The sequence below is a fragment of the Phocoena phocoena genome, chromosome 11, assembly GCF_963924675.1.
Source record: "Phocoena phocoena chromosome 11, mPhoPho1.1, whole genome shotgun sequence".
NCBI lineage: Eukaryota > Metazoa > Chordata > Mammalia > Artiodactyla > Phocoenidae > Phocoena > Phocoena phocoena.
The window spans coordinates 19,864,153-19,880,563 of record NC_089229.1 but is presented as its reverse complement, the minus strand read 5'-3'; the positions used below and the strand labels follow the sequence as shown (position 1 = coordinate 19,880,563).

Here is a 16,411-nt window from a genome sequence, read left to right as displayed (position 1 = left end):
ATGCAGATCTTGGAGACTTGTAAGCCTCCACAATCCTGTAAGTCAATTCCATATAATCAGTCTATTTCCATACACACACACACACACACGTGCACACATGCACGTATGCACACACATACATATATCCTATTGGCTTTGTTTCTCTGAAGAACCCTAATATAATTATATGTCAACTGATATCAACTAAACCTGTATACTTTTCTATTAAGGTTCAGTTTAGAAACTGATCACCCAGGTGACCTTTCCATATTTAGATACTAGGGAAAAAGTATCTCTGCACTCCACCTCTCGGTGCCAGGCTCTATTCTAGGGGCTGAGGATACAGTAGTGAATAGGACAGAAATGCTCCTCCCACGGAGCTTACATTTTGAGGGAGAGAGAAATGAGACATTAAATACACACATACATATTTCCAGTACTACTTTTAAAAAGAAGGGGAATAGAAAAAGGAGTGACCTGGTGAAAGAGGCTGCTTTAGGTTGGGTGGTGGGGAAGGCCCACCTGAGAAGGCATTACTGAGCTGAGACCTGTATGACCAGGAGCATGTCACATGGTGGTCTGCGGGCAGTGCTCTCCAGCCTGATGCGACAACAGTGCAAAGGTCCTAAGGCGGACACAAACCTAATGTGTCAAGGAACAAAAAGACGGCACCAATTCTGAGCCTAAACCTCAGGCAGGTTTGCCAGTATCCGCTTGCTTTCTGTGCCTTTACCACTGTTTGAGAAGAACATGTCCAGGCTGGTCTGCTGGTCCCAGGACGAAAGACATGGGGTCCAAGTCCAACCCAGATGAGCCAACTCCCACCTGACCTGCACATCCCAGAGAAGAAATAACTGTCATTTTAAGCCAGAGACTGACAAACCTCTTCTGTAAAGGGCCAAACAGTAACCATCTTAGGCTTTTCAGGCCATATGGTTTCTGCCACAGCTATTCAATGCTGCTGTTGTACTGAGAAAACAGCCATAGACAACAGTAAATGAATGCACATGGCTATGTTCCACTAAAACATTTATTTATGGACACTGATATTTACAATTCATATAATTTTCATGTGTTATGAATTCTTCTTCTTCTTTTAGTTTTTTAAAGCCACTTAAAAACGTAAACTCCATTCTTAGACTGCAGGCCATACAAAAACAGGCGTAGTTTGCTGCTCCTGTTTTAAGCCAGCAAACTTGAAGGTAGTCTATTAGGGTACATTTTTGTAGAAATAGTTACAGGACACACAGTGGATACGTGACACAACCTGCTCAAAGAAGTGGCGCATTTAGGATCTTACATACAGACCATTAGGAGTCTGGATTTTCTACTGTGTACAATGGGCATGATGTAACCTGATTCACATTTTTTAAAAGGTAGCCTGGTTGCAATGGGGAGAATGGATTGTAACGAAGCAATAGTGGTGAGAGATGATGGTGGTTTAAATTTCCATAACACAGGTACCACATCTTATTTTTTTGGGGGGGGGGCACATGGCACGTGGGATCTTACTTCCCCAACCAGGGACTGAACCTGCGCCCCCGCCAGTGGAAGTGTGTAGTCTTAATCACTGGACTGCCAGGGAAGTCCCACCACATATTTATTCTTAAATTCTTGGAGCAGAGGTTCTCAGCTTTTTCAGTCTTAGGACCCCTTTATACTCTTAAAAATTATTTAAGGGCTTCCATGGTGGTGCAGTGGTTGCGAGTCCACCTACCGATGCAGGGGACACGAGTTCGTGCCCCGGTCCGGGAAGATCCCACATGCCGTGGAGCAGCTGGGCCCGTGAGCCATGGCTGCTGAGCCTGCATGTCCGGAACCTGTGCTCCGCAACGGGAGAGGCCACAACAGTGAGAGGCCCGCGTACCACAAAAAAAAAAAAAAAAAAAAAAAAAAATTATTTAAGATTCCAAAGAGTTTTTAAATGTTTAAATTTTATGTGGGTTATGTCTACTGATGTTCACCATATTAAAATTAAAACTGAGGAAATTTTAAAATATTTGTTCATTTAAGAAATAAACCCATTACAGGGCAACATAAAGATTTTCATGAAAAATAACTGTTTTCCTAAACAAAAAAGTTCAGTGAGAAGAGTTGCATTGTTTTTAATTTTCACAAATTTCTTTAATGCGTGGTTTCATAGAAGACAACTGGAGTATCTTTGTGTTCTGCATTCAGTCTGCTGCAATGTCACATGTCTGTTAAGCCTCTGGGAAACTCCACTGTACTCTAATAAGAGAATGAGCGAAAAAAGGTAAATAATGCCTTAGTATTACCGTGTAAATAGTTTGAACTTGTGGATCACTGGATAGGGTCCCCAGACTACCTATGGAAAACTGCTGGCTTGGGGTAATAGCTTACTTTTAAATGCGATAATCTCAGTGATTCTTTAGTACAGCTGTCCTTCGGTATCCTTAGGGACACCTACCCTGCTTCCAACCCACAGATACCAAAATCCACAGATGCTCAAGTCCCTTATATAAAATGGCATAGTATGTGCATATAAACTAAGCACATCCTCCCATATACTTTAAATCATCTCTAGATTACTTATAATACCTAATATAATGTAAATGCTATGTAAATAGTTGCTGGCGCACTTGCAAGTTTTGCCTTTTGGAGCTTTTTAGAATTCCCCCCCCCCCTTTTTGTTTTGGCTGCGTTGGGTCTTCGTTGCTGTGTGCTGGCTTTCTCTAGTTGCGGTGAGCAGGGGCTACTCTTTGTTGCGATGCGCAGGCTTCTCATTGCGGTGGCTTCTCTTGTTGCGGAGCACAGGCTCTAGGCACGCGGGCTTCAGTAGTTGTGGCACGTGGGCTCGGTAGTTGCAGCTCGTGGGCTCTAGAGCGCAGGCCCAGTAGTTGTGGCGCACGGGCTTAGTTGCTCCGCGGCATGTGGGATCTTCCCAGACCAGGGCTCGAACCCGTGTCCCCTGCATTGGCAGGCGGACTCTTAACCACTGCTCCACCAGGGAAGTCCTCCCCAAATGTTTTCAATCCCTGGTTGGTTGAATCTGCAGATATGGAACCTGCGACTATGGAGGGCTGACTGTACTTTGATGTAAGTTACTCTACTTTACATACTATTCAGTACGGACAACTTTAAAATAAAGAGACTCGCCCAAAAAGTCAAGCAATTAATTAGATATAGATGATGCCAGTTTCCAAAAGCAAAGACATTGTTCTTTCAGGCCTTTGTACAATTATAAAAATCAACATGCAAAGCCTGCTGGCTGTGCAGCACTGCACCCAGTGTGGCAGGTTCACCTGAAGCCCTACTACGCCCCACAGTCTCCTGTTCCCAGTTATCCGTCTGCAGTTCACTGTCCACAACACCTCAGAGCAACTGTTCTAAACACAGATTTGACTCATCACTCTCTTGCTTAAAACCATTTGAATGGTCCCCATTTTCTTCAGGAGGAATCCAAATTCCTTGGAGTCACTCCATAGGCGAGTCCTAAACTGGCCACCGCCTGCCTCTCCAGCTTCACTCCTGGGTACGCTGCTGCAGCCCTTCAGAACCACTTCTGTTCCAGAAGGTGAGGGCTACCTCTCATACCCATACCTTTACATCTAGAGCATCCTTCACTTACAAGGGGGGAGGGGCTCCCGTTTCTTCCCTCAGCCATCTCCTTCAAGATCAAGCTCACGTGTCACCCTGAGAAACTTCCCCGGACACCCAGGCCTAGCTCTTCAACTTAAGTTATCACAATGCATCTTAAGTTTGCCTGTTTGCTGGTCTGTCTGGAGAGTGAGCTCCTCAATAGCAGAAAGATACAGAACCATCTTTGTGTCTCTAAGTAGTAGAGTACCTGGCCCAGAGTAAACACCTCCACTGATCTCTGCTGAGTGACCTAATGGAGAGAGGTAATGAAGGAGGGATAAACTAGAACCTCAAAGAAGAAACAATTTTAGGAAGCAATTTTAAAGGGCAATACAGGGCTTCCCTGGGGGCGCAGTGCTTAAGAATCTGCCTGCCAATGCAGCGGACATGGGTTCGAGCCCTGGTCTGGGAAGATCCCACATGCCACGGACCAACTAGGCCCGTGCGCCACAACTACTGAGCCTGCACTCTATAGCCCGTGCGCCACAACTACTGAGCCGGCGTGCCGCAACTACCGAAGCCCACGTGCCTAGAGCCTGTGCTCCGCAACAAGAGAAGCCACCACAATGAGAAGCCTGCGCACCGCAACGAAGAGAGGCGCCGCTCACCGCAACTAGAGAAAGCCTGCGCACAGCAAAGAAGACCCAACACAGCCAAAAATAAATAAAAAATTAAAAAATAAAGGGCAATACAGTTTTTAGTCTGATCATATACAGAATGCATTTGACTCTCCTTGCACAAGTGTGACTTAGTCTGTAACATTTCTGAAAGATCACTTTTTTCCCTGCTTAATTTAGTGTATGTATGAATCCCACACAGGCTGACTAATCACCTGCTGAAGACACTGCATGTGGATCACAAGATTGAAACAATCTAAGGACAGTAAGAACTTACAAAGATACGTTGTGAATATACACGACCTATCACAGCTACAATTGTCTGTTACAGTTTAGAAGGAACCAGGATAACATATGTTATTGTAAAGTGCAGGCTGTGCTAAATTAATAAGGCACTTGCCTCCTCTGCTTTCATATCAACCAAAATAAAGCGCACTCAGATAAAGAAATCATTGTGAACTTTTCTACTCCGTCTCTAAGAAAAGATTAATATACTCTTCAGTGTGACCTTGGACATCAGGCCAGAAGGTAGGTGCCCTGTGGTCTCCGTGAGTGTTGTGGTCAAGGGAAGATCAGGGCTGGCATGGGGCACTTGGCATTGAATTGGCATTTACTCAGCACCTTGCACCAGGCACTATGCATGGTACCTTATGTACTTCAGGCATCTTATTTAAACCACCTTTCCTCACAGGCTCAATCACAATCAGTGAGCAAAAATAAATATTTGTAAGTATTCATTCAACAAATATTCACTGAGCACCTATCGTTAGGGTCTGGGAGGACAAATGAACCTGTCTATCTTGTTCACTTTTATATACCAAGATGTCAGTGGATTGTCTGGCACATAATGGAACATGAAGGCCAGATGATTTTGCCTCCTAAATCTCTCAAATCTGCCCACTTCTCTTTATCTGCCCTCCACCAGCCTAGTGCAAGGCCCCTGACTGAGCGCCCTGCAGCCATTCTTGTTTCCTCTAATTCAGGGTTTCCCATCTTTGGCACTACTGGCATTCAGGGCCTGACAACTCTTCATTGTGGGAACTGTTCCGGGCACTGTAGGATATTTAGCAGAATCCCTAATGCCAGCAGCACCAACCCCATGCCCCAGTCATGCCAATCCAAAATGTCTCCAGACACTGCCAAACGCCTCAGGGCTGAGCGGCAACATCACTCCCAGGTGAGAACCAACGGCCTAGAGCAGACTTGCTCTCCCTCTGCTCTCTGCCTCAGTAGTTCTGACCCTTCAAAGCTGAGCTCAAACTGCATCAAGAAAGCCTCTGGAATATTACTCAGCCATAAAAAGAAACGAAATTGAGCTATTTGTAATGGCGGGTAGACCTAGAGTCTGTCATACAGAGTGAAGTAAGTCAGAAAGAGAGAGACAAATACCGTATGCTAACACATATATATGGAATTTAAGAAAAAAAATGTCATGAAGAACCTAGGGGTAAGACAGGAATAAAGACACAGACCTACTAGAGAATGGACTTGAGGATATGGGGAGGGGGAAGGGTAAGCTGTGACAAAGTGAGAGAGTGGCATGGACATATATACACTACCAAATGTAAAATAGATAGCTAGTGGGAAGCAGCCGCATAGCACAGGGAGATCAGCTTGGTGCTCCGTGACCGCCTGGAGGGGTGGGAGGGAGGGAGACGCAAGAGGGAAGAGATATGGGAACATATGTATATGTATAACTGATTCATTTTGTTGTAAAGCAGAAACTAACACACCATTGTAAAGTAATTATACTCCAATAAAGATGTTTAAAAAATAAAAAGAAAGAAAGCCTCTCCTGACCCAGCCACTACAGGATGGGTTCTCACTGCTGGTCTCTCCCACAACACTCTCCCCTTTTAGCATTTTTCACAATTGTAATTAAGTAGCATTTAATGTCTGACTGCACAACCAGGATATAAACGCTCAGTCTGCAGGAACCAGTGGGCTCTGTTCACTGCTCTAAGCCCAGGGGCAGTGCTGCAACAAAAACTTTACTAGTTTAATGAATGATTTAAGTGCTCTGCTGGGGTACAAGGATTCCAAGGGAAGAAAAACAACATTTTTGTGTTCAGAGAGCCGAGTACAGAAATGGCAAATAAGTTTCATCTCCTGGGCAAGCTCAATTAATTTGTACCTGCTTTGAGAAGCCGTACATCTAGACATGTTTCTTCTAAAGCACCAATATACCAGATACCACATTCCAAAGCGATATGTAGGACCAAGGTGCAACGTTTCCTCAGGAGGTGGTTGAAAACTCATCCACATCATGGCAGAAGGGGTCAGAGGAGAGCTCTGGGAAGCTGCTGGCACTCTGTTAATCCCGTTCTGCCTCATCTAAAGGACAGGGGTAGAAATCTCTCTCCCACGCCAGGAAACCTCAAATCCGGGAAAAGGACTCAACTAGGATCACCAAGACAGCCAACCTCGGGTTCACGTAGTTGGGTGCATGCAACATCCACCTCGTACCTGAGAAAACAGAAAGGGCTGGCTGGCTACGGGCTCCGGGGACAGGGAGACATTACTGCCAGGCTGTAGTCAGCCCACACACCCCCACTTTGAGCTGATGGCGCTCAGGACATGCTACCTCCAAATACGGCACCTTGGCAAACTGAATATTTCAAGCTGAATGAATTTGAGAAACACCACATAAAAAGGATTTTCTGACCTTCCTCTGAAACAGGTCATAAGACTTTCTGTGAGACAGGCCCTCTCTATGCTAGGAAGAAAGGAGAAATCCTCATCTCTAAAGACAGAGGAATGCCGCAAGAAATGTGAATGAACAGGCCTCGCGTCTCCCCCAGCTTACTCTCCAGAGCGCACACCCTTTTTTGTCCTATTGCATTTTTCCCGCTATTCTCCATGCTCCATCAAGCCCAGCATTACAACCCTCGGGTTTAACTGCTTCTTTGGTCTTCATTTCCTTATGAAGGCCCCAAGGTCATGTAAAATATTTATATTTTTTGGCTGCACTGGGTCTTCGTTGCTGCACACGAGCTTGCACTAGGGGCGGCGAGCGGGGGCGACTCTTCGTTGTGGCGCGCAAGCTTCTCACTGCGGTGGCTTCTCTTGATGCAGAGCACGGGCTCTAGGTGCGCGGTCGTCAGTAGTTGTGGTGCGCGGACTCAGTGGTTGGAGCATGCAGACTCAGTATTTGTGGCGCACAGGCTTAGCTTCTCCACGGCATGTGGGATCTTCCCGGACCAGGGATCGAACCCGCGTCCCCTGCATTGGCACGTGCATTCTTAACCACTGTGCCACCAGGGAAGTCCCTAAAACTTACATTAAATAAATGTATGCTTTTCTCTTGCTAATCTGTCTTCTGTTACAGGGGCCCTAGCTGAGAACTAAGGAGAGTAGAGGAAAAGGTATCTTTCCTCTCTTACAGAGCAAAGGATGCAGGTCACCTGTGCAAGAGATGAGATGTGGGCCATGCACAAGAGAGCACTGCAGAGGGTCACCTCAGACCAGGTCCGTGGTTCCCCAGAAGAGCAGACACTGAGGGGCTAAGGAAGGAGCAAGTAACCAGCCCAGAGGAAGAGGCATTTGCTCTCAGCAGAGTAAAAGCAAGTGACAGTGCTCAGGGTGGGGTCTCTGAAGGATGCCCTTTGAAAGCACTCAGAAGAGAACGAGCTGTGACACCAGCAAATCGCAGAGCTCCAGCGCCTATTTAGGAAGGACTTTCCTGCCCTCATTTCCTTTCCTTCTTCCCAGTCCCACAACCCAGGAGGGGTCAGAAACAGGCTCCGTGGCAGAAAGAGAGAAGCAGCCCACCGTACCCAAGCTCCCTTCCTCAATTGCAGGCTTTCTGCTTGGAGCAGGCCTGGGCCGGAGAGGCAAGAAACTTCAACAGGCTCAAAGTTCTGTTGTGACATGAGACTGAAGGCTTTCATGGCTGAACTGACATTGTGTTTTGTAATCTGAAGCAACCACGGGACATTTTCTTACCCAGGAGTAACAAGAGCAGGCTGAGTTAGGCCCACAAGAGTGTCTCATCCAGGGGCAGAGGCAGAGCTAACCCTACAAGCTGACGTCAACGGCCAGTGGGAGAAAAAGACAACTGCTACGTGTCCTCCCGGCTGTGCTCACCAACACGACCGTACAGCTAGTAGCCGCCAGCGACACCGACCTATTCTTTCCAAGTGGAACACCACCTGCATATAACACAAATGTTCAGGAGAGGGGCCCCAACTTCACGGGGGCATCAGACTTGTCAAAAAGCAAACCTCTTCCTCCTTTTAAGGTGTCTATTAGGGGTGGCTCTATGATCCAGCTGGGGCCAGTTCCAGGAAAGGTTTGATGAGGTCTTGGGGCAAACTCTTCCTGTGTCTTCTGGGAGAGTTCAGGAGCTGGAAGGACGCTGAACTGTTACAGAATTATTCTGCAGTCACGTCTGCGTGTGGTGAGGAGAGAGTACCGTGACGAGAGAGGCCCCTGCATCACAGCACGGCGCAGTGGCAGGGACGTGCTGCAGGCAGCCAGCAGGAGGTGTGCAGCCAGGACCTGCTGGCAAGGCACTGGAACCGGGGAGTCACAAGCATCCGGCTGGGGTCTGAAACCTGACATCCCCTCTAAGAGGAGACAGCCAGGGAGCAAAGCCTGGAGAATCCCAGCATTTAAGACAGAGAAGTAACGGTGAGGACGAGGAGAACAAAGAGGGGGTCTTCCTGAGAAAGAGGGAGTGAGCATTCCCACATACATGGGGTGACAGATGCTGCAAAAAGGTCAGGTTAAGCTTTTCTCTCTTAATTTTCTGCTTAATTTCATTAACAAGATCAACATTATTTAGACCTCAAGAGTAAGTCAAATCAAATGCAACTATCAAATCACCCATTACAGATATATATTGAACCGTTACTGAAAGATTTATGAGCGCACACTAGCACTGTGTTTAACAAAACTCCATATTAATACGCCCACTCAAGAATACAAGTTTCGGTGGGCTTCCCTGGTGGCGCAGTGGTTGAGAGTCTGCCTGCTGATGCAGGGGACACGGGTTCATGCCCTGGTCCGGGCCCATGAGCCATGGCCGCTGAGCCTAAGCGTCCGGAGCCTGTGCTCCACAACGGGAGAGGCCACGACAGTGAGAGGTCCGCGTACCAAAAAAAAAAAAAAAAACAATACAAGTTTCAGGGGCTTCCCTGGTGGCGCAGTGGTTGAGAATCCACCTGCCAGTGCAGGGGACACAGGTTCGAGCCCTGGTCCGGGAAGATCCCACATGCCGTGGAGCAGCTAAGCCCATGTACCACAACTACTGAAGTCCACGCGCCTAGAGCCCATGCTCTACAACAAAGAGTAGCCCCCACTCGCCACAACTAGAGAAAGCCCACGCACAGCAACGAAGACCCAATGCAGCAAAAAAAAAGTTAATAAATAAAATTTTTAAAACAATACAAGTTTCACAGATTAGAGTACTTAACAACACAGTATCAAAAATGGAAAATGGAAACAACACACCTTCACATCTTCTATAACAAGGTAAAGGGCTAACAGCTATCACAGTCACAATGTCGATGTGTCAATGTCAAGGCCAAGGAAAAGATGGGTTTTGACTCAAGCCAGTGTCTAGGACATCTGTTGCTCTGGCTCTTTGATAACAGCCTCCTGATTTCCCTCTGGGGAACCCCTCTCAGTTCATGTGGTTCAGTGGAGGCTGACAGTCCCACCCATAACCCTAGCTCCGGAAATGATCAAGGTGGTTAATGAAGGCACAAGGGCACTCACTCCCCAGCTAGGCAGGCTGCCCTGGGTCTAGCTGGCACTAATGAGGAAGAGAAGGTTACTAAACTGGGAGACCAGCTGCTGGAGTTGCTGCCACCAATCTTGGCTCCCATACGGCGAGAGCTTGTCTGAGAACTAAACCCATGGAGCTGGAGAACAGGGACAAGGAGTCCTGATGACATCATGTGAGCACCTCGATCTGATCCAGCCAGAAATTTCACCCTATATTTTTCAACTACATGAGTCAAAAACCTGCCTTTTTTTCTTAACCCAGGTCCGAAGTGGAATTCTATCACTTGCAACCAACTGCCATTGGCTAATACCAGCAACAATTGTAAACCACTAATAATTCAAAAAGAAAAAGCTCCCGTCTCCTTATAAAAGTCTCAACTTCCCTTAGGATGTTTCAACGCATAATTTTCTTCCCTTCCTCTGATCTTCTAAGTCATTATTGTGTACCTACTCAGGCATTCAATTACTTACTCGCTTGTATTGTTACTCATATGTATATCATGGCCTCATCTCAACTAGCCAAAGATGGCCAAGGATGAGCTGTACATAATTCTTTGTATCTGACAGTACCCTCCACCATACAGGGTATAACCTGACCAATCATGTCTGAGAAATAAAAGGTAAGTAAAGATGGGCTGCATCAGAGTAGAAAACTTATCTTTACTGGAAATGAGCTTAACGGGAGGTTCTTTAAGATCACCCCCAATTCATTCATTCATTCACACATCAAGTATTTATTTGGCACCTACTGGGTACAAAGCATTTTAGAGGTGCTAAGAATAGCAGGGAAAATGACAATGTCTCTGATTTGACACTTAGCTGGGCTGTGTATCTCTCCCAAAGCCCCCAAAAGAAAGATACCATTTAAAGAGGCTCAGTGAGGGAATTCCCTGGCGGTCCAGTGGTTAGGACTGCGCTTTCACTGCCAAGGGCGCAGGTTCAATCCCTAGTCGGGGAACTGAGATCCCGCTAGCCACGCAGCACGGCCAAATAAAAGAGGCTCAGTGCAGCCACTGGCATTTTCTCTGTAGCACGAACTCCATTACATTATAGTTCATGCTTTCCCATGTGAAACATCCAATAAATGTATATTCACAGAACATTAAAGCGAAAATGGGGGTGTGAGAAATCCAGTCTGGAAGTTTTAAAACATTTTTAATAATGAAAGTTTTCTCCACACCCAAAAGAAATCTACACAGACAGGTAAGAGTGGCTGCCCCAACCTAGGAGGCAGCTGGGAGTAACACAGTCTGGAAACCACTAAGGATACAGTTTATGGTGGGGCTAGAGCCAGGCCAGAGGCTGCCTCCCAGCTCTCAGGCCAGGTTCCTTTAACGTCAACTATTTGTTGCCTTTGGCAAAGAACACACTCAAAATGTATCTGTTTAATGAGCAAAGTAATCAAATATAAGCATAACTAATTTCTTTCTTGAAATTGGGCCAGTATGAGAAACTGGAGCTGGACCCAGTTTTCAATCTTCTTTTTCACTGAATATCTAACTAATCCAAAATGGCGATAGAAGACAGGTGAGCAAAAGAGAGGAGGGAGGCCAGGGTTACTGCCCAGTATGGGTAGATTCTATCTGAACTTGTCTGACTCCCTCACTGAAGTTAATTTTTGGACACCTCTTTGTTTCCATACTTAGTACATGTAAGGAAGTAATATATTGTATTTTATACACACACATGCACACAGATACACACATACCCAGTAATGATCTACAATCCTTTATTCACAATCCTAAAATCCAAAAAGCTCTCAACACTGAAGATCTTTTTTGGCAGGAAAACCTGACCTGACCTGAACTCATCTGGTGGCAAAACTTGACCTAAACTGACTTGAAGTTACTTATAGTCTTTATTCTCCCCACTGAGTGTAAATACATGTTTCACTACAAGATACCGATGTTTAATTCCAAGGTTCAGTAGAATTTTCAGATAAGGGATTGTGGATTTCCATATAAAATGTACTAAATGATGAGGACCCTGAAATAACAGATTTTTACTTCAAAAGCACGTTTTAAGGTCTATACAATATTAACAGAGGACAAACATTTAAAATCAGAAGTTTCTGAGCTAAAAGGGATAATCATTCATTTACAGATGAGGAAACTGAGGCTCCCGGAGGCCACGTGACTCGCCGAAATCAACTAGTTTACCTGCTACCCTCACCCAAGGCGATGCACTTCAGTGGCCATTAGTCCCCATCCAGAGGGCCCTCCCTGTGGGTTTGGATCAGGTTCTGCTTTTGTTTAATCAGAGTTCCCAAGAGTTCTTCAAAAAGACCTGGCTCAACTTAAGGGGAAAATAAAAAAAAAATTTTTTTAGTACTTCCCTCTCTCAATTCCACTTTTCTTTCTCAGTACTTGGATGAGTATACAAATAGCTTACTAAAAGGTAGCAGCCAATAATACCACTTATCCTGAGAGAGGGAAAAAAGATAGTGATGAACCCACAATTAACAATGATCTTCGACCCATTACAATCAGTGAAGTTATTAACAAGTTGGTAATATTAACTGTGTGATGAGCATGTTCTATTTCAAAGGTTTGTTTCAAAATAAGTGCGGAGGGCATAAGATAGTTGATGACAATAATGATAGCAGCTGTAGTTCTACCGCTTAATGAGAGCCTATTATGTGCTAGGAGCTAATAGGCTCAACCCTGCAAAGAAGGTATTCTTGCCTCCTTGTTGAAGATGAGGAGGCTGAAGTTTAGAGAGGTTAAGTATCCTTTTGAAGATCGTATAAGGGACAGCCCAGACTATCTGAGAAGCTATAGAGACATGCTTAAGAGTACAGCTCTGGAGCCATACACTGCCTTGGTCTGAAGCCCAGCTCCGCCATGAACTAGCTGGATTAATTTGTGCAGGTACCTCAGTTTCATCACCTGTAAAACGGGTATACAGTCAGCCCTCCAGTATCCCTGATGCGGAACTGGTGGATACGGTGGGCTGAGTGTAAGGGTCTTGATCACCTTCAGACTTTGGTATTGGAGGCAGGGGTGGGGGGTGGTTAACACTAGTACCCATCTCACAGGTATGATGTTGTGAGGATTAAATGAGTTAATATATGTGAAGCAGTCAAGAGAGTGCCTAACATCTGATAAGCCCTATGTATTAGCCATGATCACGATCATTAATACTGGCACCAGCATTCAAGCCCAGATCTGCTAATCCTGCAGCTCCTCTTCAGCTGCACTGTAGAAATTAACTACAGGCAATATAGTAGGGGTATGGAGCCAGCTGTTTCCATTTCCCATGCCACCTGCTGGCATTCTTCGCCTCTCATTTCTTTTGTCTGTTCCAAACTTTAAGATCTGTGGCCATTTCAAGACTTTCAGTAACTAAATAACCAGACGTGGAATACATAAAAAGAAAAAAAAAATTTTTTTTTTCAGGTGAATGACCTTTAATCCAGTCCCTGCCTCACCGAGACGAGGCGTCCGGAGTGATGGCAGAGCCCTAGGGGACAGGGCAGGCTAACAACTGATGCCTTTGAGTCACCTTCACACTGCAGGGGAGTTAATAAACAGCTAACTTAAAATTACTCAGGGCCAAAAAAATCTTTTATCAGCAATAAGACACTTAACTATGTATAGATACAATCACTGCATTAAGGTGCAATGCATGAAACGAAGACAGAACAGCAGGTAGTATAATATTGGGTACATATTCCACATTTACAAGTCTGGGGCACTTTCTCAACCCTCACTTATAAGACTTATTTTCATCAGCCCCTAGACCAAGAACTACTAAAAGTGTAAACCTGAAAACCATGCCATATATTCATTAGACAAATATTTAGACTGTATACTCTGGCAGTACCTGGCACAGCACCTGGTCACAGTGGTTAAAGATAGCACCCTCTCTTATGGAGCCCACAATCCAGCATGGGTACAGACTTCAAGCAAATGTATACTGTGGCATTTCTGAAAAATATTCTGTCAATTTTTAAACCTTTTGCAACCTCCTACCCCCAAAAAAGAAAAAAATAATAAAGAGACGAATTTCTAACAACTTGAAAATACAACTTTCTTCCAATTCCTAGCCACATTTTAAAAGGGGATGGTCTCTAAAATCACCTACGTGTGCTCCAGTTCTCAACTATTCATAGTCTCTTGTACATCTGTTTACGACAAAGAATACTATATTAGACCGTCAGTCATGAAATAGCCATGCAACCTAAATCAAAAGGCTGTTTCATTCAAGAAAATATTTAAAGTCCATACCCAGAGGGGCACAAAATCTATTAAACCTGGGTGTTTCCACCTGCCAAACCTGTTGCTTGGACCCTCTGGGGTTTACAATCTTATCGAATTACTTTATGCTTATACATATGCTTTAACTAACAGCAGATCAAGACAGGCTGGGTTTGTGTGATCTGGAATCTAAATGATTAGCATATCCCATGACCCGAGAGTTTGTGCTGATTCCCAAGAGACTGGGTGCTGGAGTCCAAGACGGTTATGGGCATCCTGTTCACAGGAAGGGGCCCTAGGCTCAGCTGATCTCGGGATAGAGAAAAGTGTTTGGAGATGACACACATCAGTGTTTTCACATCTACCAGTACAGCCTCTAAGGGCTCACTGATGATATTCAGCTGTCTCAAATAAGAGACCAAAAAAATGAAAAAAAAGCACCTTTTCACGTGGAAGTCCTTTAAATTTGGGGCCCGTACACTCTCCCCACTGCAAATTCACGTGCCAAGAAAACACCCCTCTTGGACAAAGTTTTGAGATCCGGGAAGAAACGGGATTAAGAATATAAAGTGCCTCTGTCAAAGGGAAAAGATTAGAAGGGTGACACCTGAGGAGGAAACCGCAGGAGGGGCAAGGACTGAGAAATCAGTGCAATTTAGGAACTCTGGGTCCCGGGAGAGGGGTGCGTGGAGAACAAGGCCTGAGGGAGAAAGTCAAATGACTTGGGGACCATGAAGAAGGCACCTGGAGGGAAAGGGACTCGGCAGAAGGAGCGTGTATCCCCCAAACCGTCGGGAGACCGAGGTCTGGATCCCAGGTGCTGAAACCGCAGCCCGGAGAGGAGCTCAGAGTTCGCGGCGCCTCCGGGGAAAGGGCAGGTTCTGGAGCTCGTCCCCGGAGCTGCAGGGAGGATGGCAAGGCAAGAGTGGAGCGCGCCGGGGCTGGGACGCCTTGGGGTCCTGCGGGTTCAGCGCGCCCCGGCCAGGGCTCCCGCGCCTCTACTCACCTCTCCGAACTGGAAGGCCGAGACGATGGTGACAACGACGCCCACGAAACAGACGTAGAGCCCATACCTGTGGGACAGGCAGGTATAGGTCTGTCTCTGCAAGAGCTTGAGCAGCATCACCCCGGCCGCCGACACGCCGCGCCGCGCCCGAAGGGCCGGAGACGTCGCCGCCGCTGCCGCCTCCTCAACGAGCCGCCATTCCGCGGCCCCCACCGGGCTGCCGCGCTCAGGTCACAGGCTACGGCCGCCGCGCATTGCCGCTCCGGGGATCGACGCCGGCTCGGCTCCACGCCGCGGCCGCCGCTTCCGGGAGCCGGGAGCCCACGCCCTCGGTGCGGCGGAGGCGGTCGCGCGGCCCGCTAAGCGGCCGGCGCCGCCCCGGTCTAGCCCAGCCAGAGACGGGGTCGGCAGCGGCGGCGGTGGGAACAGCAGCGCCACCTGCCGGGCGGAGGGGCGGAGGGCAGCCGAGTGCCCTCCCCCACTGCGCGTGCGCCGCGGGCTCTCCCGGCCTGGCTGGGATCCTCGAAACCGGGTTGGGCGGGCGACCGGGCCGGGGCTGGCCTCTGCAAGGAGGCCGCGCCCCAGACGGTGCTATATTGACACGAATGTTTTGGTGCACAAAACCCTTCCTGCATTTACAATAATTGGGAAATCATGTTTTTTCACAGCCCTAAGACGAGATGCTGTTATGTGCCTCCTTTCCTCTCTGGCTGTCTAACCATATTGTTTGAAAGAGGAAATTTGGGGGCTAAATGTGCCAAAACCTAAATTCATTCATTCATTTATTAATTAAATATGTATTTAGTGTCCGGTGCCTGGCATAGTGCTTGGTGTTGGATAATCAAAAATGAGCTAGGGCTTCCCTGGTGGCGCAGTGTTTAGGAAACCGCCTGCCGATGCAGGGAACACGGGTTCCAGCCCTGGTCCGGGAGGATCCCACATGCCGCGGAGCAACTAAGCCTGTGGGCCACAACTACTGAAGACCGCACGCCTACAGCCCATGCTCTGCAGCAAGAGAAGCCACCGCAATGAGAAGCCCGCGCGCCGCAACGAAGACCCAACACAGCCAAAAATAAATAAATAAAGTAAATTTTAGAAAAAAAAGAACTAGATCTGGCCGCTGTTCCCAGAGAGTCTAGTTGGGGAGATAAACACATAAACCACTAAATACAGAAAAAGTTGTTATGATAGAAGTCATGTGGTGTACTGGAAGTCATGCGGGCAGGAACCCATGCAAAGGGGGTCAGTTATTTCTACTTTGGCACCAGATGATTTCTAGC

General features: G+C 46.8%; 1 protein-coding gene across 1 annotated transcript in view; it reads right to left on the bottom strand.

Moving 5' to 3' along the window:
- Nucleotides 1-15,248, bottom strand: part of GNPTAB (N-acetylglucosamine-1-phosphate transferase subunits alpha and beta) — an 81,016-nt gene extending 65,768 nt beyond the window's left edge. The window contains exon 1 of the mRNA XM_065887205.1: nt 15,132-15,248. Within this exon, the coding sequence (XP_065743277.1) occupies nt 15,132-15,248 (117 nt within the window). The remainder of the gene's footprint in view (nt 1-15,131) is intronic.
- Between the last annotated feature and the right edge of the window lie 1,163 nt (nt 15,249-16,411).